Here is a 26,078-nt window from a genome sequence, read left to right as displayed (position 1 = left end):
TCTCATAATATCATTGTTTTAACAAGTATGTAAAAAAGAAAAGAAAATAAAAAACATTGCTTATCCGTTGCATACTGCAGCTTTTGCAGCAGCTCTGTGTTTGTCAGTCTTGAGGCTGTTCTTGATAAACATCCAAAAGTGTCTGCAGTCACCTTCTTCTGTTCAGATGTGGAGAACCTGCCCACCGTCATGCAAAGTCTCTGTGACTGAGACATGACGCTCATCTCTTCATGAACATGAGTTCCACAGGGAGCAGGGAGCTGTTAGCCCCGCCCCCTCCTTACAGGGTGACCCAACCAAGGCATGAGCTTCGACACATTCTGCCCTACATATTAAATATTGTCTTTGTTTGTATAATAACATATGCTTTTTATGTTCATGTACTGTTTAACTTTACCATGAACTGTCCTTGCAAAGTAATAAAATATATTTATTTTAAACTTCTTGTTTCTGAGTGTGGGAGCACTCCAGGTGGGGTTTGGCGTTGAGGAACATGATTGGATCTGCTGCTGGGTTTGGATGTTTGCACACACAAAGAGAAATATAAACACAGAGAAAAAAAAACATATTTCAGAAAGGTTGTTGTTGTACAAGAGTGGCAGGAAGAATGACTTAAGAGGTCATGTATAAAAATAAGGCCCATTCAACGGGTTTGGGTCAGATCAAAATATCATACCTGTGGTTAAACATGGTTGTGGTGGCAGCAGCATATTGTAAATATGAATTTCCTCATAAGGGTGAAGCTAGCCAGAGTTGATGGGAAGCTGGGTGGAGCTAAATACAGACAATCCTAGAAAAAAAAGCTGAAGAATACTAAAGATCAAAATATAACCAGGTTAGAAAGGTCTAGTCAAAGCGCAGACCTAAATCCAACTGGGAATTTGTGGCAAAACTTGAAAACAGATCTTCTGCATTCAGATACCAGTACCAATACTATTTAGGTTTGATATGTCAAACGTCTGACCTTCATGTGTTTTTTTTTTCCTTTTAGCTGTTTATGTAAAAACCTAGGACTGAATTTAATGTCAACATATTAACATAATAAACAAAAAAAATAGAAAAAAATTGTGCATTTTTGTCCTAAATAAATGAAGTGAAAAAAAGAACCTGAGCAAATCAAAACATTTTTTCTTTTTTTACATAATTCAGAAACTATGATAAAAAAAAGAAAATCAATATTTAAGATGGACCGTCTTGGGATCAATATTACCAATATTTTCGGATCGATCCGTCAACAATGAGCTCAACAATCATGATCATAATGTAGTGATGCTGTTAACTGTTGAAACTGCCACTAGGCATCAACAGTTAGGTCAGCCAACAAGAAGAAAACGAGTGTAAACACTATGACCACAAGGGGGCGACAACCCTGCTATCTTAGTCCTCTCTATTTCCTGCTTACCACCTGCATGTCAGCATTGTTTACCAGAGTCAAAAGTCAGACCAGAACTGTGAACATTTTATTCTTTACTTTCAACTTCATGTTCAAAAAGTTACATAGTATCTTAACAGTTAAAATGTGCTAAAGAACAGCGCTCTAAACCCCTAAAAGCTGCTTCAGACGAATTTCACGACATTTCAATGAGCGTAAAAAAACAAACCTGTATATGTATATTAATAAAAAGTGTAAAACACCTACACATTAAAAATCATTTAACGCCACCATTAATGAAAAAATAAAACAGGAAATGTACAAAAGTCTGAGGGAACACAGGAGGAGGAACCTTCCAAACAAGCAGGGTGGATCAGGATGGACTTTAATCAAACATGTCGTCGTCGTCTTCCTCGTTTTCAGAGTCGTGGTAGTACTTGACCTCCTTCCTGGCCCGGCCCGGCCGCTCGCGGGACGGGCCCTTCGCGGTGCTCAGGCTGTTGTCTTCGTCGTCGTCTTCATCCTCATCGTCGGACGGAGGTTTCTGGGGCTTCTGCACGGTGAAAACATTGGGACTTTAAAAAAAAACTGCAGAACAACGAGCTCTTCAGAGAAGGTTGTCTTGTCCTTTAGAAACTGACATAACTGACAAATGCAATAAAGAAACAATCTGTTGCATTTTAACAGATTTGGAAACCCTCTCTTGCATTTTTATAGAAGTGCCAAATTGAAGAAACTTCAGTATCTTAAAGACGATATGTTCATCTGTTGGTTATTATGTCTGTGATGTAAAGTTGTGCATTGTTGGCCGTGTCCAAACTGCGTTTTAAACCTGAATTATGCAGGATTTTTTAGTTATTTTTCCTCAACAAGACCAGGATCTGATGTGTTAAGTTAGACTGTAGTTTTTTCTTTTGTTAATCACATTTTGACTGTACACTGCTATAAACTAATAAAGAAGCTGTTCAATTGCTGAGAAGATCATCTTGTTTGTGTTTATACAGTTGAAAGCAGATATTTACATATCATCAATATTTTACTGGCCAACACTGAATCGGACTGTCAGCTGATGAGAGAGAATTTTTAAACAGACGTTTTTAGATTCTTCAAAGTCATACGTTTATATGCATTAAAACTTATGACTATACACTATTTGATAGAGCCCAGATGATGATGCCATGGCTTTGGAAACCTCTGATAGGTTAATTCAGAATATCTAGATTTATTTTAAGGGACCACTTCCAAAACTCTCCATAATTACAGAGTGGACCCAGATATGGCGATGTGAAAACATCACAATGTTTCTGCTCTCTGTGGGCAGAAACTGGGGTCCCAGTTTGTTTGGCAGCATTTTTGGATTTCCATTAGGAACCATAAAGAGCAATGAAGTTACAGACAATAAGTAAGCACAGAAAGACATCAGTTTGTTGGAGTTGTAGATGTGGTTATACCCTAATGATTACCATGGTTACATGTAGAGGAACAGACCAGAGAGCTTTCCTGTTCTGCTGCAGGAGGAACAAACCAGACGCATCATGAAGAAAGAACATTACGCAGAAATACTGAAGCAACATCTAAAGACATCAACCAGACAGTGAGTGTGGTTTTCTACAGTGTAGCCATGTGATGTCATAAACTCACTTTGCCCACAGGTTTTGGAGCTTTTTTCATCGGACTGTACTCGTCTTCAGACCCAGAGCCCTTCCTCTTCTTCCCCCGAACTTTACCTGCAATCACACCAGATGGTGACCAGACCTCACAATGTGACGTTTTCAGCCCACATTAACGTAAAAACCCAGTACCTTTGAGAGCTGGTGCTGGCTTCTTGGTGCTGGTGTCTCCGGTATCAGAGTCAGAGTCCCAGATGGATTTATCTGGTTTCTTTGCTTTAGGTGCTGCTGGTTTCTTAGCTTTGGGAGCATCAGAGGGCTTCTTAGCTGCAGCTGAACACAAAAATAAAATGTCACACACAGCACACAATGCTACAGAGCCCTCTGCTGGATGCTTTTGAGATGTTACCTTTCTTTGCTGGAGAAGCTTTGTCAAACGCTGAGCTGCTGGAGTAGGTGGAGAACTTTGGGCCGGTGTCATTGTTGCTGTCCGACCTGGAGCCGTCTGCAGAACAAACAGGGTCCAACACGTCAGCAAACATGCAGCAGTAGCTGCGCTTCCATCTCAAATGTGCACAAATCTTTGTCTACATTCTGCAAATGTCGAAAAAACACAAGTTTGCATTTGTTGTGTTTACATTAAATAAGAAATGAAATTAAAATCCAAAGTGAATGACGTGGTTTTTAACTTTTTAACTTGTCATTAATAACCACGGCACTGACAGATGTAAACAGTTATATGAGATATATTCATAATTCATCATGGTGCTAGCGCTTATCTTCTATCAGCAAATCAGAGGAGACGTCGGTATTCAGGCGTTGGAGCAACAAGCCCCGCCTACTTGTGCTGCATTTTGGGAAAATTGTAGTTGATGATTTTATAGACGATTTATGGATTCAACATGTTGGAACGACACAACTTTGTATGAACTGTGATGCTGTGAAAGCTTCACAGGACTGGTTGCACACTGAACGAAAAAACAAAAACAAACCATCATCTTAATATCACTTCCTGTCATTGTCTTTGTTGTTTCCACCAGTAGTAACATCCAGCTGTTGATCATGTGACTTGTGCGAAGTGAATACAGTGTTTCCACTGCAGTTCTGTTTTGATACGGCTGAAAATCCACCTCATCCTCCTTGTGTTTGTGATTTTAATTTACGCAATTGACTGATAGGCTGCTCATTGGCTGGAACTCACCACTGTCATTGCTCTTATCAGAGAAGGCTGACTTGGAGGAGAAGATGTTGGGTTTCTCCTTCTTCTTGGCTGCAGGTGCAGGCCTTCACAGGAGGAGAAACGGTTAGCTGGCAGGATTTACCAGGACAGGAAAGAGTCATCCGTCAGCAGCCAATTTCTAAATCTTACATGGGCTTCTTTATGAGAGAAGAGAAGGAGTCTTCGTTGTTCTCCTCCTCCTCGTCTTCGTTCTGGTCGCTGTCGCGGTCCTTGGTGTCTGAGAAGCCGAAGTCGTCTCTGACTGACCTCACCGGGGACGAGGCCATGTCGTCGTCTCCGTTCTCCTCCTCGTCCGCCTCCTCCTCGGAGAAGTCAAATGTGTATTTTGGCTTGGAAGCTGGAGGATGAAAGCAGAGTCCATGTCAAAGCATATTACAGTTGCCATGGATTCCAGTGGTTGCGCTCTTTTTATTTCAGTTGCATTAGGGTTGCATCAGACAGTTGGAGCCGACATAAGCTAATGGGTTCTTTTTTGGCCGGTGGCAATTTGAAAGCAAAGTGCTCACTGGGAATTAAGATCAAACGCTGCCAGTCATGATAACAAAGTTGGCCGATGTTGACTGGAGGTAAAACACAGGAGCTTTCATGTGTTACTATGACAGAATACACAAGGGGAGGCAGCTGTGGAGCTAAAACACACTGAGGACACACACCATGTGACCGTCTAGCTGTCACATCAACTGGACGGTCTGTTAGAAATGTGTGCAAAAACTAACATGAGATATATTAATAGGAGAAATCAACGTCTTATTCAGGCTTATTCATAAACTATTTTCAAAATTGCTGTTTCTATTGAATGAATGTATTTTTGTAATTCCAATTTATGCTACTTTAAGCTAACCGGCTACTGTTACTGTTTTATTGAGATTTTATGCAATAGTTCTTCATTTTGAAATGGAAGGGAAACAGTAAATTAGACCAGGTGTTGTGTTCAGGTGCAGCTCTCTGTGGTGTGGTTAGCCTGTTCCTGCAGCCTGCTGCTGTTTACCTGTGGCCCTCTGAGACTTGGTCTCTCTGGGTATGACAGGTTCGTTGTCCTCCAGGTCGCTCTCTGACTTGGACTCATCATCAGACCAGGGGTTTCTCTTCTTCACCTTCTTAGCTGAAACTCCTTTGGGAGTTGGAGGCTTCCTCACTCTGGGAGCTCCTGAGCAATAGGAAACAGGAAGGAGAGTGAGAGCGCTTCCTCCAGACAGGGAGTTCCCCACCATATGGTGCTCTGGTATTGACCTGGCTCCTTCTTCTCCTTCTTGACTCGTGGAGCTTTGGGTTTGGCTACAGAGTTCTCTCCAGTTCCTCCGTCGCCGTCATCATCAAACTCCAACTTCACAGCTGCATCCAAATCGCCCTGACAACAAAACAGCCTGTGACCGTCCTGGACGGCAGATGTTTTTACGTCTGCATGACAACACCAGCGTTGTTACCTTCTTCTTCTTGATCAGCTTCTTGGCAGCATCAGACTTGATTGGCTGAGTAGGCGGGTCAACCCTGCGGCCGAACGGGGAGGGCAGCGTCTCCTCCAGGTTCATCTTCTTCACTTTGGGCTTCCCCACTTTGCCCTTCACCAGCTTGATGGCCTTCCCTGCGTTCTGTTCCTCTCTCTCCTGGCTCTCAACATTCTGTCCAGGGAAAAACAGAAAATAAAAACTTTATTAACACAAAAGACAAGTTACAGTTCTTGTTTTAAAAGCACAGATAAAATATTGGTTCTTTAAAAATGATCACAAATTTCCTATCATAGATATTTATTACAAATATTTAAGTCGTCTTTTCACAAAAGGATATGTAATACTTGCGGCTATAAACCAGTGTTATTTAGCTTCTAACAGGCATGTGAAACTTAATGGGTCAGCTAAAGAAACACCAGAGATAATGGAGCTTAAAAACAGATTACTGATACATAATGAAAATCAACAAAGGCACAGATTTAAATGTTTGTGTTTAAGAATTAGAAAAAAAGGTCAGAAGACAAAACTTACATCGAGCTCTTCGATGAAGACGGCCAAGTCCTCCTTCCATAGATCCTCAGAGTTTTTCCTCTGCAGGTCATTCAGTTCACTTCTCTGCACAAACACACACAACACACCCAAACTCTGATCAGCTAAGCAGTCAGAGAAGAAGATTTCTCTTTGAAACCAAATAGATCTAACAAAAGGCCATTACAGTTAATGACTAGCAACTAACAAAAACTAGAACTAAAAGAAAAACATTTCCTACTACTAGAAACAAATCTAGTTTCTGGTAGTTGTTTTTTTATCTTGCTGTTCCACATTGTGCCAGCAGATGGCAGTATATAAATCAAGTAAACCATGTTGCTGTTGCTCCATCCACACCTAGTATCATGTCAGCAGATGTTGGGAGAAAGCGTCAAAGTCCAATTTGGGATTAGTGTGAATATAAATGTCTAGATAAAAGTGAGATCAAATATGAGGGACTTTATTAAAGTGGAATATCCCACCAACCTTAAAGTCTTCATTAAAAACTCACTAAAGAGCTTTGCTGCTGTTGGGGTTTCTGAAGTTTTGAAAGATCCTCTGCTGGATGTTTTTTTTGTTACTAACATGGTCGTTCATTTGTCCTAAATTAACATCAGGGTTTCCTCCAGCATATTATAGGCCTGGCAGCCCGCCATGCTTTACGAGCCCCACCACCAAGCTAACCTTTTCTTGTTTATGTTTTTAGGAAAATAATAATAAATGAAAAACCGCTATTTGTTTTTATTTTTTTTAAGTCGGATTTCAAGCGTCTCTGTTGCTCTGAGCGTTTCACTGGCGGAGAAGATTTATGCCTAAAAGGTATGTTTATAGAAGTTAGGTTTATATTTTATGCATTTAAAACCGGACCAATCACACCGCTGGCGCCTCTGCGTATTGCCTCGCGCGCTGCAGCAGCTGGATGTCTTAAGTTTACCTCAGTGCGGATCGCGCGCCTCCTTTCACTCAAACTGGACACAGGCTGACCTGTATGGATATTTACATCAACCCCCTGTGAGGAATTATGTTTCTTTCCAGAGTTTTTGATTAGGGTAAGAGTTTAAAACCCGCCGCGTTAGCTCTGGTTGTGCAGCTCTATGTGAACTGCAGGAATAACTTGTGGTGGCGCTTTCAGAGGTGCGTTGAGCGAGCAGTGAGAATGATTTATATTTATGGATAAAGAATTTTGTGCAGATTTTCCATCTCAACACGCTGCCCAGCGCCCGGCTCTGTCTCTGCTGATAAAGTTTATGTATGTGGTCCCTGTTGGCCGTTATTGGTTAAAGAACCAGGCTAACCTCGTCATGTAGGTTCAACTCGGTGAGGAGCTTTCGCGCTCGCCTCGTAGTCACGCTTCACGGTGGTTTCATATTATTTTATTATTATTCCGGTTAAGAAGCATCAAATCATATCAAATGCTTTGTTCACTTAGTCAGACAGAATTAATGTGCATGGAGATCTGAGAAAGTTGTCCCACAAACTGGACCAACCAAAATAGTTTCTGTGTTCCTTTGTTAAAAACTCAACAGTCACCAAACGGAAGAGCTACTAAAGCCACAGTAGCAGCATTAAATTAAATCTCCCATTTGTTGCGCATCTCTGCGCAGCATCAGCTTCTCTAACAGCTTCTGTGTTAGATTTAGTGAAATCTGGGAGAAGGGAATAGTTTAATTGGCCAACCTAAAAAGCAATAAATTATAATTTCAGTTTACTAATTTCTATTTGTAAACAAACAGAGCTCAAACTAAAAGATTAAACGCACAGCATCAGATTGTTGCTATGGTAACAAAACAATCTAACTATGAATACTGTTCTTTGAAATTTTACAAAGTACACTTGCCAGCTCCTTAAAATATTACGGTACATAAACAATTTAAAATCTTTAAATGATGTATGCTGAAACCATTAAATCAAATTTAGCAGTATTGATCATTTCAATAAACAAATGTACATTTATGTATCTGTGGTTTGTGAACCACAGACCAATCACACCGCTGGCGCCTCTCCATAACAGGCCTTATGGAGCTGCTGACTTAATTTGGATTAAACAAAAGAGCAAATAATTAATATTAATTTTAATTGTGTTTTTTAATTTGTTGTTTTTAAGATTAGTTGTGGGTTTAAATATTGTTTCACTGGCGATGTCTTTCCGTAACATATAATTACCCAGTAATATTTTTACTTTTCCTATCTACTTAATATCTTTTAATACAAAAACACGGTGGACCACCGGTAAACCGCCTCGGCGCCCCAACCACCGGGCTTAGCAAGTTTTCTGGGGGAAACCTGAACATGTCTTAAAAGTTGTGATGGTTTGTGATTTCTTTATTTTTATTTCAGTCTTTCCCCTGGTATGTTACTGACATTGCAAAAAGCTATAATGGAAGCAAGTCAAATCTGAACTAAACTAGCAAACAAATGGTTAAGAGCTAATGAAAAGAAAACTGAATTGAAAATGATGTCAAAACTAAATAAGTTTGAAACTAAGATAAAACTGCAGAACTATTAAAACCATAAAGTCATAACTAATCTGATGAAGGAACATAGATGAGCTGACAGAGGAAAACGAGGAGGAGGAGCAAGAGGAGTAGTACCTTGTGGTCCCTCTGCTTGAGCAGCTCATCCACCTTCTCCTTAGTCAGGCACCACAGAGGCATGTTGAGAATGTAGTTGAAGTTGGGACCTGAAGTGGAGCTGGAATCCACTGAGCTGTCGCTCTCATTCCCATCAGGAGCATCTTCTTCCTGAGCCTATCAGAGAAGTCCAGCATTCCATCACCTAGCGCCTCAATGTTACCCAATATCTGGTTTACTACCTCTCTAGAGGAACGAGTCACTCTAGAGCTCTGCTGTACCTTCTCTTGAGCTTTGGACCAAGCAGCAACAGGATCTGACTCGTAACCTTTCTGCACCAACATTCGGATGAGTTCACGCTTGGATTTATTTTCTGTTGAGAAAAGAAAAGATATGGAATCAGCTCCTTTCAGAAAGCTGAGCTCTAACTGAGTCAACAGTACATAGCTCACCAATGGAGATTTTCCCTTCGATTTTCTCTAGCACAAAGCGGGCCTGGTTGGAGAGTTTGGAGGCCTCGGCCCCCAGGCTGCCTAGCAACCAGTCCTTCCTCAGTTTGTAGTAGTGCAGACGGAGCTCAAAGAACTCCTTGAGGATGTCTTGGACTGAATCATACCTCTTTAGACAGCCCATGTGGTCAAACAGCACCTGGAAGTACCAACATTATTACAATGTTGGGCATCATGTGACATCTGGATCATAAAGCAAGAAACTGTCTGTGAAAGGCAGGGATGCCGTGGTTACCATGGAGTTACAGGTGAGGCTGGACTGCAGCTTGAAGACCTTGTGGAGGCCGACGGCCTCGGCCTGGGCCAGCTTCTCCTCAGACATGCGCACTACAAACTTCACCGTGGAGTCTGTGTGATACTCCTTGTAGTCAGAGATTAGAGCTGGAGTCTTGTCAGTCCCCTGCAGCATGGGCTCCAGCACAGACTCTTTATAGGCCTGAACGCATCATAGACGGGTCACAGTCACTGGCAGGAACACATCAATCACACACCACCAACTAAACACACAGGAGCCACCATGCAAGGCTAGCCACTCTGCTACCCACCCATCAAATGACACACAGGGACAAAAACACTTCCTGGTTCAGGAACATGAGCTGAAGGAAGCCTGGTTGTACCTGAGTCCAGGTCCGGACGGGAAGCTCTGTGATCTCGATAGTGTTTTTGTCGATGACAGACACTTCTCCACTGACCAGGTACTGGTTGTGGCCCAGTTCATGGATCAGCCCTTTGAAGTTTTTGTAACTGGGAAGCTGGGTTCACAACACAACAAGCACATACAAGTATTAATCTGGGAATAGCTGATGAAGAAATGGTCTTTTTTCTAGAGCTACACTGAACGGAGTTTTCTGGCCGAGCACTGATTTTTAAAAAGTCTCACCCGCTGATATTGATTTTGGCCAAAACCATCTTTTCCATAACTGACAGTGTCAGAGGGGTGTGAAGTGCTAGTAAGTTGACAACAATGGATAACTGTTGTTAACCGTAACCTGGTGGGGAGTCAGTCAGTCAGCCCTCTCTCACAGCAGAACTGATTTACAGACCTCTGCAGTATAGATAAGATCGGCTTCACATCTAAGAATCAGTCGATCACTGATCACACAAAATTTTAAAAATGAAGGCCAATCGATTGGTGCAAACCTAGTAGCAATGTTTCCTGACAGAACCATCAAGAAAAAAATAACTGACAATATGTTGCCTGTTACCTAGGATACACTGTAGTTACCTGGTTTTTTGTCCAGAGCATTTTGCTTACATTTGTTTCAGAAAAAATACAAATATCTTGAGGAAAATATGCAACAAAAAATAAAATACACAAATAATAATTGGTACTTTCAAGAACCATATTAACAATTTCCACATTACTACTGACATTTAAAATAAGAACATCCCAAGACTACTGGACTTGGAGATTCTAGAGATCCTAAGATATCTTCTAGAGTGTTGGTTTTTAGCTTGTGATGTCATTAAATGCTTAATATAGTTTATCTGTCTGACCTGAACTGCTTTGAATGACAGGAGTCACATTTGAAGTTTCATTGGACAAAGTCCACTGGTTTCTCTTAAAAAAAACAATAAAAGTAGTTTCTTTCTGTCTATTGTGTTGTTTAGTTTTACCATGGGTAAGGGGTCCTGGTGGCTGAGCATTCTGTTGATGTTGTTAACGATCTCCCTGGGGTCGTAGTTTGGGATCTTGCAGGCCCAGCCTGTCCCGATGCCCTCAGCTCCGTTCACCAGCACCATGGGGATGATGGGAATGTACCACTCTGGCTCCACCTTCTGGTTGTCATCGTACAGGAACTTGAGCAGATTGAAATCCATCGATGGGAACAACAGCTTGGCCAGGGGGCTGGAGGGAGAAAAGACGATTAGGACACCAGGAAGAGCAGGAACATGTCTAGTCTCTTTCTGGATGTGGAGAAAACTCATTTAATAAAATATTTCAATAAAATACTACTATAACTGACTAAAGTATTGCTAGTGTAATGAATCCAGCCAGCTTCAGTGACTCAATCAGTATGAAGGCTGTGACTAAACAAAGATACACGCACTAGGACTGCTCCATATTAAGAAATCATGGAATGGCAATATTATTGTGAAATATTATATTAATATTGCATGGATGTAATACTGCATTTATTGATTTCACACCTTTGAAACCAACACATCCAACCCTCTCTGATCTAGTACAGACAGAACATATTACTGATGTAATTTCTAAAACATTGTAACCAATAAATCTTGCATTCCAGGCAGTCATTCTGCTATAATGGAATATTTATTTTTACAACCAGGTAAGTGTTTGTGATGGATCTTTTAATAAACAAACAGGACATAAAAAAGATCAGAATTACTGTAATGAATCCATTATTCTACAGTGTCTGCCTTACCTGAGCATGGTGAAGATGTAACGGGGGCTGGCAGCGTCTTTGCCTCCATTGATGCGAGTACCAAACTGACCCAGAGGCTGCAGGATGTTCACGTTGTTGCTGCCCACAAAGTTCTGGGCTAAGTTCACGATGGTCATCATGAGAGCTTGCTGCAAGGCAGACAGGAAGTAGAAGCTGACTTACTGAGCACAACTACAGACTACAGGCTAGTCATGGCTCCTGACTCATGCTCATGTTTCTGTGAATAGGAAAAGTCAAGAGCTGCAGTGATGCTCAGCTAAGGTAAGAGTTGTGAACTCCAAAACTCTTGTCGTTAAGGACGAAAAATGTTAAAGAAGATGTAAGGCAAGAGAAGTATGCAGCATCAGAAACATGGAAGACAGTTCTCCCACTCTGCTCACCATCTTTCTTCTTCATAGTTATGCCTTAAAATTCCAATCAAATACACTGAAGTTTGATGTGAAGCAGGATTATGCTTCACAACATAACCTGTCATTCCATGAGTTGCCTCTACCTCTCCATGATGGTAGGCAGACATCTCAGCCACAGAACCAGCCAGCTGGGCCACCTTCACTTCTCTCTTGTCATTCCTCTTCAAGCAAGTGAACAGAACCTTCCTCTGACCCGGTTTCAAGCCTAAAACAACACACACGTCCAGATCATCACACATGATCCTAACATCGTGTTAAAGCTCAGAGGCAGAGCGCTGACGAACCGTCGACCAGGGATGGGATGGACCGCTCATTGTCTGAGTTGGAGAACAGAATCAGCTCCTTGTTGATGAAGTCATTGTACGACAGATGTTTGGCCTGAGTTCCATAAAGGTATTGCTGAAAAAGAGAATTATTGTTACAGCCAGTTTGTTTTTAATACTGTGTCTGAGTGTGTGTAGCTCATAGAGCAGCTGAAGGACGATGCCAACCTCCGGCAGGCCGTGCATCCTCCTCTGCCGTCTGTCCTCCATGAAGTTGGTCAGCCACTCCTTCCTGTCGTCTGTCTTCTTCTTACTGAAGGCCTGGACACACAGTCACCCACAGGGTTAGCTAGCTTTCACCAACAACACCTATTGGATTTTAACTAGAGATGCACCCATCTGATATCAACATCTGTATTGATCCAGGTAGTGAAAAACGTTCTAGATCAGGTGTCAGTGACAATACGCCTGGTAAATGAGGGCAGATCTATTCAGTCCAATTCTACGCTTCATGCTCTGGGTGATGTCATGCTTTATTATTTATCTTATAGTAGATTTAGAATTACTAATTGCATTTTCTGAACCATTTGAAAGAAGGTTTGTTGCAGTTTATTTTTATATATTTGACCAAAGTAGTCAACCTACCTATTAATTTAGTCAGTTTCTGTTTCTTTGTTATTCATTTTCCATTGGCTGTTATACTACCAATTACATCAACTGAACAAACTAGAGTTGCTGTTTTTACAAATTTGACCAAGCTTGTGAAGCTACAGGTCTATTTAAATGTGCTGTACTGGTGCAGAGTTATTCAAAACATTTGCAAGTCAGTATGTTTATGTCTGTATTTAAAAAAGGAAATGTTTTAAGTCAATTCAGACTTACATATTGATTTGAAAACTCTGCAGTACAGCACACTTAAATCCAGCAGTAGCTTCTCAAGCTTGTCAAACGTAAAAACAGCAACTTTAGTTTGTTCAGTCAGTGGAATTAGGAGTAGAGTTTTAAGTCAATTCAGCTGTTTTTCTGCATCGGCCGATTCTAGACCTCAGATATCTGTATCCTTATTGGAAGTGAAAAGTGGGTCAGTGCCTCCCTAGTTTTTACCAGCCTGGTTATTCTTTGCACAGTAGCAGCAGTAGACAGTCAGGTTAAACTTACCAGGGTGATGGCAGCGTCGTCCTCAGCACCGTTGTATCTGAAGGTGATTCGATGCCTCTCCATGTCTGCAAAGTATTCCTTTGCCTCTTTGCTTGTACTTGTTCCCAAACCTGAAACATGGGTTGGATTATGAAATTAAAACACAATCAAACAAAATTGTTTGCTTGGGTACTGAGTTAAAGGTAACAAACCTTTGTAGTACTTTATATGCCAGGTTTTAAAATTCTCTGTTTGTTTCTTCCACTCTTCAAACTCTGGGAGGCTGTAGAAGGCCAGCTCCTGTTTGTTTTTGGTCGCCTGCAGAGCAGAAAGCCTTCATTCACCTGCATGAGCTGCTAACATGCTCTGAAGATCATCATGACATCCATAAACATCTTACTTTCACTAGAGGAGTGATGAACTGCTCCAGGAATGTGTGCTTCAGCAAGGAGGGCCAGTTGTGGTGGAAGAAGTTAATGAGTAGACCCTTGATGTGGGAGCCATCTTGGTCCTATCAGAAGACAACATGTTGTTATGACTTGCAGAGCTGGTGTTAGCCTTCTAGCAGCAGCAGTAAGGTCCAGGGGAAAGTCACCTGGTCAGTCATGATCATGATCCTGCCGTAGCGCAGCGTCCTCAGAGACTCTGGGTCATCGTAGCTCTTCTTGTACTGCAACCCAACGATTTTGATGATGTTGTTTATCTCTGCGTTTTCCATTATCTGGTCAACAGAAAAAAAAAAGTCATTCCAAATACTACAGCATTTTTATCTATTCAAATTCTTTACACTTAAGGTTCAAGATGGTTTCTTTGTTATTCTATTTTGAAGAGCTATTTATTACTTCATTTTTAGGTAACCGCATGACAGCATTCATAGCGCCACAAACACAAAAATATTGAGGAACCTTTTCATTTGAGACAGGCTTCTTCAGGACACCATTCACTTAAAGAAATGTGATTTATGTCACTAAGATGCACTATGCCTCTTTACAGAAGCTACACTTAATCTTGGTGTCAATTTTACTGATGTTTATCGACGCTCTTCTGGAACAAACAATGTAGAAATAGCAAAAATAATATTTCTGATAACTGTATTTTTATTTTTTTTAATCAATCAAAATTTGTTGAAACAAACAAATTAACACTCATGTGATAAGTGCTGTTCACATTAAATGATAAACGATACGCTCCCTACTACCAAGGGGAACAGCAGACAATGTTAGAAATCAATACCTTAACTATTTACTACATGTCCAGAAACATTGTAAATACTAGAACTGGTCACTGAAGAATTTATTGATGGGATGCTAGTTTGAATATTGGTGTTTATGAAGCACAAAATAGGCTGGAACAGCTAAAAAAAAAAAAGGTAATAAGAAATCACATGGCAGGTCAGAAAAGTACATTATCTTGCTATTCAGAAAAAGGCTTGAAACTTTGTCAAAATTCTATGAAATCCTGACAGTAAAAATCTCTGACTTATTTATCTCAGTTTCCTACAATAAATGTTTTATAATAAAAAAAGAAAAGCAGCTCAGGCCAACACCAGGAGGAATCCCAACTGTTTTAATGCTAGCAGCTCTTGGATAACCTTGGGCAGACTTTGCTGTTATTTCCAATGTATCAATTATGATCCAATGTGCTGCATATCACAGTGAACCTTCTGTGTTTGGTGTCTTTTTTTGTTCCAGGTCAGTTGGACGCCTTCTGTGAAAACATATGATTTTACTTTCGTATGGCTATTTTATTTACCTTTAAACTTCTGTTGTATTTTCCTTTTCAGGATGTTTTTTAAAGGTGATACTTTCCCAATGATTTTGACCATTTTACCAAACAATTCACCAGGCCTTTCCCAGCTTATTGGCCACTGAACATGATTCACTCTAGGTTTTATTCTGCAGGCGTCCCCACTGGGCCCCCCACCTGTTTGTGAGTCGCTTCTCGAACGTTCAGGATCTTGCCTCTCAGTGGGAAAACTCCGTAGCGGTCCCGACCGATGACTCCCAGACCGGACACGGCCAGGGACTTGGCCGAGTCTCCCTCAGTGAGGATCAGAGTGCATTCAGAGGAGTGTTTGCCACCTACAAACAACACACACCGACATGAATTAATACAGAGGAAAGATGTGGGACTTGAAGCCATGCAGCTGGATCGGTTAAAGACGACAGTGGATCGTTCCAGAAACCACACCTGCATCGTTGGCGTCATCCAGCTTGGGGATGCCTTTGATCTTGCTGTACTTCACAGATGAACACTTCTTGTTCAGCTGTGTCTGAGCTTTGAACTTCACCCAGTTCAGTATGCTCTCCACGATCCCACAGTTGGTGGCCTATGGGCGACAAAGGCGAGGCGTTTCAAGCTCTAAACCATGAATCAGAAGCCTGTGGAGCTGAAACTAAGTCAAACGATCCTTACAGCTCGTATGAACTTGTCAGACAGAGGACACTTGGAGCCAAAGTTCTTGGTCTGCAGAGTCATGTTCTCTTTGGTCTGAGAGTCGAACGTTGGATTCTCAATCAGTGCGTTCACAAAAACCCAGATGTGGTTCTTCACCTGATAGCCAAATAAAAACAGAGGTTAAACTGGTTTAAAGGCAAATCTTCCCAATGATATGCCTTTAAAATAATTGGGAAGACAATTTTAAAGATCTTAAATCTCTAAAGTAGAGCCACCTGGAAAGGTTTGACTGACACTCCAGCCTTGTTCTTCTTCTTCACCACTTCGATAAGCTTCCCCACAATCTGCTCCACTACGTAGTCGATGTGTCTGCCGCCCTGAAACACACAGTCGCAGCGTTAATCCATCTTTTCTTAAATTTTCCACTTCTCTGTCTGACATGTCCATACCTTTGTTGTGGCGATGCTGTTCACAAAGCTGATCTGCTGGAAGCCCTTCTCGCTCATGGTGAGGCAAACTTCCCAGCGTTCATTCACAGTTTCATTGATCACCTTCAGGGGAACGCCCGTCTCATCCAGTTTGTCCTTTACGTACATATCCACATAGCTGCGGAAACCGTTCACCTTTAACGAACGAGAGGATAGATAGAGCGCACATCATCAAACGTCTGCTGCTCTCACAAATGGAAAGGAAGGACTACTTGGGTTGTGAATACATATAGTCAGCTAAGCAGGAAAAAACAACATCATTAAATCATTGGATGGATAGATGTGGTGAAAGAGAGATCTAGAGAGGTATCTACATTACAGGTACACTTACAGGTAGCTTCTTGCCATTCAGTGAGACTTTAACTCCTTTGCAGGAGCCGGCTACATCATACGCTCTGCGGGTGAGAAGGGCTACGATATCTTTGTCCAGCTTGTCCATCTTGAACTTGGATAGATCTGGCTGGAACGTCACACAGGTGAAGTCTTCTCCGTCAAAGAATTTGATCTTGGGGTCAGATGTCTTGGTCATATTGTTCTGCCATGTCTGAAGAGAGGTCACACACACTGTAACACACCTGTTGTTTCTGCAAACAACTTTGACACACAGCATGTTAAACCTGCATACACATCAATGTGCACAGTTCTTACACACCCTAGACTTATAATGTGAAGTTTGTCTATGTCTCATAAATAGATAGGAAAACACCCCGTGACACCCACAGCTGTGCTGCCACCAAATTGGGACAAGAACAGTCTTACCTCAAATCTGACAGCATTTCACACGCCTACAAAAACAGCAGTTACTTCACTCACAAATCAAAAGTCACTGGGGAAGATATTGCTTCAAAATGGGCTAAAATTAGATAAAGGGATAAATCAAACATTGTCTTTAAGACACTAAACTGTCTTATAATGACAGCAGAAAAACTAGAAAGTATTCAAACTATTATGAAAGTATTCAAGGACCACATTGGCAAACAACCAACCAAGACCCTGTAAATGAATCAGTATTTTCACTGAGGTTTGAAAGCCTGCTGGTGTTGCTCTGGTCACAGCAGCTAAAGACATTTATGGGTATTTGAGAGAAAAACTCTCACATTTTAGTCTCTCTAGGCTGTTGTTTGTGGGATGTTAGATTACGTCTCCTGACCCTGAGCGGGTCGGGTCCTCCTATGTCCAGACTGGGCCTGAGGTCTGGGGAGAAACATCTCCATCCACTGCAACGGTGGAGTCCAGAGTCTGCTTAAAAATCATTCATGTCAGATTGTTTCAAAGTGACGATGGTTGAAGGCCACAAACTGCCAGTCCAAACTGTGTGAACAAATGTTTGTGGAGAGAAGTTTTGATGAACTGCTCCAAATCTCACTCTGCTCTCTGATTGGCTTTATCATCGACTACCTAAAGAAACTAATTACTGCATTTTTGCAACAGTTACATTTTGAAACAAAATTAAAATCACTTCTTACTACTAACTGCTGTTGCATGATTTCTGAAAAAGATTAGATTGTGATGTTATTGGAGAACATAGTAATTACATAGATTATGATTAACACTCATTTTCAAGGACTGTTTTTCCTTCACTAGGGATGGTGTGTGTGTGTGTGTGTGTGTGTGTGCCTGTGAAGGCATCACTCCTCTAGATGCTAACATTACCAGAGCTCTCTCCCCTCCAGCTCACCTGTTTGAAGCTGTGTCTGTACTCTTTGCAGGCAGTTTCCACTGTGAACTTGGTACTGAAGATGTTGCAGAGTTTAGCACCGTAGCCGTTCCTTCCACCTGGACACAGGCCAACAGTCAGTATTGATCCAGTTAAACTTTCATGGCTCAGCTGAGCTTAGTAATGCATGCAGTAAGGCAAGAAAAACAAAATGGAACAAAGATGTATTTATAATTTTGAATAAAAAATGCTATAATGAAAAATCTTTAGTGTGCCATTAATTAATTCATCCTCAGAATAATTAATAGATTAAATCGCTGTTGTGAGTTGCAGCCTTATATTTAGTATTTATACAAAGTTGAGAACTTTGGTGGATTTGGATGAACTGACTAATGAAAGAATTGCTTTGACTGGACCATCCCTGCACTGACTGATGTTTTACCTGTGACCTTCTTCTCATCATCATCATAGTTGCTGGAGGTGAGCAGGTGGCCAAAAATGAGAGCTGGAACATACATCTTCTCATCCTTATGCTCCACCACAGGGATGCCTTTACCGTTGTTCCAGATGCTGATGGTGTTGGACTCACTGGGGAAGATGGGAGAAAAATCACTCAATCATCCACTGCAGGCTTTCACTTTTAATAATAGTAACAATAACCTACCCTCACGGGTCAATAGCCTACCATAAACAAAGTGTTCTGAGATTCATTCAGCAAGTTGTGGAAACATTTAAAACGTTACGGCAGTCAAATCCTTACATGGAGAACAAAGAACAGACTGGAGGGGGAAATTGTGAGCAGGGTAGGATCTAACAAATTCATAGTTCACAAGATAACTCCTTATTGCCCTTAATACCTTTTTAAAGTGTTTTAATTAAAACAAGAGCATTCTTAAACAAATGCATCTGCTGCACCTTCAGATCATCTTCCTGTCTTTTGTTTTATAACAGAAGCTAAAAAAGCAGCACACAGAGATAGAAAACCAGAATATTTCAGCATCCATCCCTACAGTCAACTTGTGGCTGCAGGGCAAATATGGAAAGATGAGTAGTTAGTGATCAAATCTTTTCATAATTCGGTTCATAATGTCTCTGGGTAAAGGGAGACATTACTACTATAAAATTAAAAGGTCATTTTTTTCTAGATTAAAGACAATTTAAATATGATCCAAGTGTTCACATCCACCATCCAGGCTTGGAAAAGTAGAAAAGAAGCATTAGCATCATTATCATCATCTCTGTGTAAGCACGTCAGCTGCAGAGACCAGGATGAGGCAGGTGTAATGAGATTATTCATCAGGCAGCTCAAGAATCAGATGAGGACACACCTGGCACAGCAGCAACAGTAATACAGCTACTGACCAGAGAGTACAGCTGATGACAGATGGCGCAGCAGTTTTTCTTCAACAAACAGATCTGCCCCCTTACTGGCACAAAGCCGCCTGTGTTAATAAAGTAATGGAGATACTCACGGGTCAATGTTGACCTTGATGGTAGACATGTTCTTGTCCCTTTGTTTGTTGTCTGCTGCATTGACTGTCAGAGGAAGAAAACAACATTTAGAGTGTAGAGTGGTTCTCTTTCTCTCTGCTCTGTGTCAAACCAACCAAACCTCTTGAAAAACCTGTTTCCCCACTCGCCTGTGGTGGCGCTGCACCAAGAACCACTGAAGGAAATGACATGAAAACCTTTGGAGACGACACTGAGCGCAACTTCCTTCTTCACGACATGTAAACAAAAAACGGAGTGGTGTCAGATTTTAGCGGTTGGAGGATTTCTCTTTTGTATTTGATAAAAAAAACCATGAGCCATTTTACCTGTTAGCGCTAGGCTCACATGTTTGTTTTGGTTGTATTTACCCAGAATGCCCTGTGGTCTGCTTAGCATTCACATGTGCTTTCAAACCTTTCAAGAATTCACTTTAACCAAACAGAGACCGAAGTTTGTAGTGGATGCCAGCTCAAACATTGTTAGGTCTTTTCCAGAACAACTTGTCACAACATTGCTTAAGTAAATCCTGTATGGATCGGATGATATACAGAAAAGATGCCCTCATCACAGCGCCTGTGTGTGCCAAATAAACAGCAATACAATGTTTGGAACGCATTCCAACATTTGTTGTCAACAAATGTTAGACTCTGATGAATTCACCAGGATTTAGTCTATGTCAGAACATAGTGACTGTCCAAAGCTCATGGTAGAAAATGTTTATCATTGTTAAAAAAAGAAATCACATTGACGTTCTTTTATTCACAGCATCCTGCTGGATAGCGACTGGAGGAGAAATGCGAGCTAGAGATTAGATCGGACCTAAAAACTCTAAGCCGACCCGGACCGAGTCCATGGACATTGTGTCTGACTAACTCTAATTAGAGGCTCCAGGCTGAATTAAGCCACACATATTATTTTAATTAAGGTTTTACTGCTTTTGTTTTCAGACCACCGTTTGGGTAAGTAGGGTTACTTCTCTTGTTTTCAGCTTTAACATCTTCCAGCTGCTTCTGCGCTAAGGATGATCAAAAGTGGAAAATATTCTGTTAATAAGACCCCTGAGTTGTAAACATAACAGCAGAAACTGTCATATATTTATATATAAAATTCTCTGTGTTTAAAATATATTGTAAAATATTCAAATGTTAAGAGATCACTACAATGTCCTCAATTAATTAGAAACACAGCTGAGCCATGTGAGTAACTTGCTCTCTGCATCTGTAAAATGTCCGGTGTGAGACACTTCCTCGTCTGTGTAGCTCAAATGTTTATGTGAACTCTGCCTGAAACTTTCAATTAGCCCAGCTGCTTTGTGAGGGTTCCAACAGCTGCTGAGGTTTTTTCATGGCTGAAATAAAACCAGTGATTCTCAGCAATAAAACCGTACCTGAGCACTCTGTCACACTTTAGAACTTATCCACAGTCATTTTAAAGTCCACAGGAAGGAAACTGCAGCTACTTTTAAAAGGATTTCCACGTTGAATCACTTCTGAGGCGTGGGAAAATTAAACAGCTGCAGCTGATACTAAGACTCACTGTTCTAGTCATAAACCTGAGATCATTTCACAGTGAAAATGATATTCAACAATAAAAATCCAAACGAACACAATGTTTAAATTGGCAATAACATCAATTCCACCTAGACCTGTGACAATAACAAATTTTACTGGACGATAAATTGTGCCAGTAATTATTGCAATAAACAATAATATTATTGTTTTGACAACATTTTCAAGTAAAATATTGACAATGGCCTAATAATGAGAGTTTACCCCCTCAAAAATTAATAAAGTTTAATTTTGTAAAGAACTCTTAACACTGGAACTGAAATATATTTTAAATATACAAAATAAGAAGCACCACTTAAAAACAATTAATAAAATTAAAATAAAAACCACACAAAACCGGAATCCTAAATAAAATGGATTGTGATGCCTGTAAACAAAACTGATCTTCAAAAGAATAATAATTGTAAGAATGGAAATTATCCAGCTCATTTTAATTTGTCATGTGATTAATTGCTTATTGCAACAGGCTTAATTTCATCCATTGTTCATGTTGTTGAGCTGTGCAATTCAAATGACAGACTAGATAAAAGCTGGCAGGTAAAAGTAAACAGAGTTTGAGTTTGAGAGGGTAACTCTAAACTCAGATTCTCTTACCAAGAATTTCATCAAAGATTTTGTAGAGTCCAGGAACGTAGGTGATTTCCCTCTGGTTCATTCCGACATCTTCATCAAACACCCACATTTGCTGAAAAAGTTCAAAGGTTAAATGAATAAAAAGAAACAGAAAACATCTAACTCAAAGAGTCAACTGTGTTCATATGCAGCGACTGCGGAAAGGAACAGTTTAAGGTGAATTGACACAATTTCTCATAATCAGGTTTTACTACCTAAAACTGACAAATGAACCTGAGAGATACGACTCTGTTAAATAGCCAACCATCACAGAACCTTTTGCATTATTTGCTCATTTTTTATATGCCAGCATGATACAGTAAATTGCTTTAAAAAAAACTGCTTAATAGACATTACACGAAATTTCCTTCTTGAAAAGTCAGAAATATTCTGAAATGAAACACATGGTGTGTGAGTGTGTTTGTGTGTGGGGGTGGGAGGGTAGTTTGGGAATTTGTAACTCTGAGGGGGAAAAAAGGACAGGAGAAGAATAGCTTGCTGCTAGCCTTTTCGTTGTTTTGATCTTAATTTTCTGAGGGCCCTGATTGGTTCAGAGGCGGTGACAGCATCACTCTGACAGCCAGTGAAAAAGCAGAGCATCAGCAGCTCACCTGAGTGACGGGCTCCAGGGAGCCGACATATGTGTCAGGACGCAGAAGGATGTGCTCCAGAGGAGTCTTCTTCTGGTACACTCGCTCCACAGACAGCTTGGAGCCGGCCTTCTCTTTCTTCCCTCCATCAATCTTTCCAATGTCTCCTCTGCCATTAGCAGCCTCCTGTTTAACACATTATCAGAACACAGAGGATTTAAATACTGTAAATATTTCTAAACCAGACGAACAAACTAGAATAAAGGTAGAAATTGACTTTGATAACTATCAACTGTGTGGAGTCTGACTCCATACAGACTCCTTCTGTATGAAGTCTGCCTGTTCCCTCTGGACATACCAGGGTCCTCCCCTGGTGCTCCTGCTTCCTCCCGCTCCCAAAGTCCATTAAAAAAATAAAAAGCATCTGAGGTTACTTCTGTCTGCCCAGCTGTGTAACAAAACAGCCAGAAGGAGATTTAAAGAGGAGCAGCAGGAGCAGAAGAGCTGGAGTCATCCAGGACATGCTGCTGTGGAATACTGTCTCTGCTTCCTGGATGTTGAGCTGTTAGCATGTCATAAGGTAATGAGACGGTCAGCAGCAGTCTTCAGTCAAAGGCCTCTTCAGATTGGTTGCAAAACTGACTGCTACTGGAGATCTTTCCTGCCCACAGCATCACCATCTACAATCATTCTTTCAAGATACTTGAATGATATCAGTGTTATGACAACATTTCATTTCCTGAACTGAATATGGCCTTTAGCAGTGGCTGTGTGTGTATCTGTGTTACCGTTTGGTGGACTGGCTTCCTGTCCATGGTGTCCCACACCTCTCGTCCAAAGAGCGCTGGAGAAAGGCACTAGCCACGTTCTGCGACGCTTCACAGCTAAGCAGGTATAGACAATGGATTGATGTTTTTTTTTTTTCTTTTTCTTTCAAGTATCACTATCTAGATTGTGATAAATGGTCTGCAAAATATGATTTGTCTTCACAACAAACAGGCTGTTTTTGGGTATGAAAAAGAGAATAAAATAACCTAAGAGTGATTTCCCAGATGTAGAGCTGCTACATGAGGCTTCAAGTATTGCAGAGATTAAAAGCAACAGCATCAATTCAAACACTGCTTAAATGCAAAGATCATAGCACATATGGTGTTCCACTAATGACAATTAAATTGTAATAAATCAACAACAATTCACCGTTCAGCTGAAGACACTGAAGGTAGGATCTAATTCAGCACTGGGGTAAAGCGCAGCTTCACTACCATTAGGAAATCTTTATTATTTTGGGGTATGTTTGAGATTAAAATCTAAAATACCTGAACTGACCAGAACTGGTCTTTTTTTTTTAAACAACTATCTTATTACAGTTTGTGATTTGGGAAACATTATCTTCAGGAGTTAAAAAGAAGAAAATGTTCCATTTCAATGCCTTTATTGACAAAACCACCTGGTACAGAGTTCATCTTGTAACATGCAGTAACTTTGAGTGTCCAAATATTGGATGGGATTATTCTGATTGTTATAAAGCATTTAAATAACATTTCTCTAGACTTACAGAAAAAATGTTTTCAATTTCAGAAAAAAATATGTATCTTAGGATTTATGTCCTAATTGTAGACCAATCCAGGACTTGGATATAAGTTTTTAATAATAATACAAACAAATACATAAAATTACAGTTGTCATGCTAGATCGCATTTAAGGTGGGTAACTTGGTAACAGTAGTCCTGGACCCCACCCACCCATCCATCATCTATACCCGCTGATCCCCACTAAAGCACTTGGGCAAAAGGCAGGAGACACCCTGGACAGGTCTCTAGTCCATTGCAGGGCAAACAATGATACACACACGCGCACACGCCCACACACACACACACACACACAAAAACATCTCTAAATTGTTTTCTACGAACAATTTAGAGACACCAATTAATCTCAGTCAGGAAGCAGGAGTACCCCAAGAGAATCCATGCATGCACAAGGAGAATGTGAAAACTCCATGCAGAAAGACCCCAAACCCACAACCCTCTTACTGCCTTAAAATATTTTTTTTTCTTTACAGTACAGATTTCCATAAATGTTTTTAAAAATATTTTGGGTTCCAAAAATATCAAGGCTTTCACAGATTACCAGTTTGGGTACACTATCCACTACGTGAAAATTATTCTAATACAAATTGTAATACATTAATAGGTAGTTCTATACATGAATAGTAGTAGGTTTAATACTTCCCTTGAGGAGTAGCTCAATGTTGTTCCCCAAAAATTTACTATAAGTTCAGAATTTTGAAATAGTTGAGTATTGTTTACTTTCATAGAAATTAAAAAATATGAATACAGTTCACCTGGTATGGGCCTATGAGTTTCAAATAGAGTACAAAGCAAAACATGCGTTCATTAAAGCAAAGACTTTAAAAAATGGAAAAAATGCTAATGCTACCGCCTAAGTTAGTCCTCTGGCCCAGTTTAGGATTTTCAGACAAAACCTCATCTAAAGTGGCTTAAATGCCAAAAACTACTGCTCTTCTTAGTGTTTTCGAAACGAGTAAAAGTATTAAAAAAGGCAAACTATGTCAGAAAGAATCCGACACTAGTTCAGAATGCTTTAGATTTTGAACTGATGCGAACAAAAACAATATTCCAGAAAACCCAAAAGGCAGTTAGAAAGCTTTTTATACCGGTGGTGAATCGGAACCTAACTTCAGCTTCTTATGTTATCCTCACTGCCTCTACTATACTTGGATTACATTTGTAGTTAGCTCGGCAAACCCCCCCAAACATCCATGGTATTTAATGTTACTCGGCTCCGGCCTGTGGGGTCCAGGTTAGACCTTTAAACGGACACAGAAGCCGGGCAGGGGACAGTGGGAGAACTCGGACTGCCTTGGACATTTAAACGCAATTTTCAGCTCAGAGTGAGCCAGCGTTAGGTTATAGTAAAACTTCTAAACGTAAAAACACAAAACAGAAAAATATTCTAAGTTTCTACGTTGGTCTAATCCTGAACTAACTTACCATCCAAGCCAGCCCCCCGTTTCCTGCGGCGCCGTTGGACATCTTCCTTTGTGATCCTTAATTTGTTTATGATGCAGCTCGCAAAATGTCTTCAGCTCCAGTCAAATTAAAAGCCCGTCAACTTTGCAAGGGTATTACATGCTAAAAGATACAAAAACTTGTGTATCATCCATACTCTTTTCTTCTGCAGCTTGAAACCCAATCCCGGGAATGAATCAAAACAAGCAAAGAAGCGCAGCTTATCGCAGCTATTGTTAAAATCGACCAGCGGTGGTACCGTAGGCCTAAACTTTCAACAAAGATGCTAACCGGGCTCAAGGCTCAATAATAAATACTGTACAAAACAAACGACTTAAATAGGTGTCAAATTTCACATACACGCGATGAGTAATAAAATATTACATTCACTAAAAGCCTCGGGAAAACAGTTCATTAAATATTTGTTTCATTTAATAATAAAAACGCATTTTAGCTAACAGAAGCGCCCGATGTCCGGCTCCGCCATCTGCAACACAGACGGCAAATCGTCTTGCAGGGAAACTAACCAATCACATGCTCGCTTTTCAAAAGCACCGGTATTTTAACCAATAGGAACTCTTTGCTTAAGTTAAACGCTGCTCTTTTCTCAACGCAAGATGGCGACAAAATGCCGAGCTTATGATACACGGTGTTTCGACTTCTACGAACTTTTGACTTTGGGGAAGTAAAACAGTTTGAAGGAATACAGTGATAGTAAATTTTATATCGGCACTGACGACCTTAA

The 26,078-nt window shown here is 40.6% G+C and overlaps 1 protein-coding gene across 2 annotated transcripts; it reads right to left on the bottom strand.

Moving 5' to 3' along the window:
* Positions 1–1,447: 1,447 nt before the first annotated feature.
* On the bottom strand, positions 1,448–25,839 carry top2b (DNA topoisomerase II beta). 2 transcript variants are annotated; one of them, XM_023345023.1, is made up of 37 exons: positions 25,316–25,839; positions 23,090–23,185; positions 22,323–22,487; positions 21,694–21,784; positions 19,513–19,576; positions 18,483–18,628; positions 18,062–18,159; positions 16,715–16,927; positions 16,345–16,518; positions 16,171–16,272; positions 15,914–16,051; positions 15,689–15,827; positions 15,422–15,579; positions 14,094–14,219; positions 13,899–14,009; positions 13,711–13,816; positions 13,520–13,629; positions 12,590–12,682; positions 12,383–12,497; positions 12,182–12,303; positions 11,668–11,816; positions 10,895–11,126; positions 9,895–10,029; positions 9,513–9,713; positions 9,221–9,416; positions 9,050–9,141; positions 8,790–8,945; positions 6,202–6,285; positions 5,647–5,841; positions 5,453–5,570; positions 5,211–5,369; positions 4,352–4,559; positions 4,184–4,266; positions 3,392–3,487; positions 3,175–3,315; positions 3,014–3,099; positions 1,448–1,925 (listed from the first exon to the last, which is right to left on the bottom strand). In XM_023345023.1, the coding sequence occupies exons 2-37, from the start codon at positions 23,114–23,116 to the stop codon at positions 1,758–1,760; spliced, it is 4,797 nt and encodes a 1,598-aa protein (XP_023200791.1). In that variant the 5' UTR covers positions 23,117–23,185; positions 25,316–25,839; the 3' UTR covers positions 1,448–1,757. The 2 variants fall into 2 exon arrangements, with proteins under 2 accessions (XP_023200791.1, XP_005804541.1); XM_005804484.3 differs by lacking the exon at positions 23,090–23,185.
* Positions 25,840–26,078: the final 239 nt, after the last annotated feature.

The sequence above is a fragment of the Xiphophorus maculatus genome, chromosome 13, assembly GCF_002775205.1.
Source record: "Xiphophorus maculatus strain JP 163 A chromosome 13, X_maculatus-5.0-male, whole genome shotgun sequence".
In the NCBI taxonomy this organism is placed as follows: Eukaryota; Metazoa; Chordata; class Actinopteri; order Cyprinodontiformes; family Poeciliidae; genus Xiphophorus; species Xiphophorus maculatus.
This window is presented reverse-complemented; position numbering and strand designations above follow the sequence as displayed.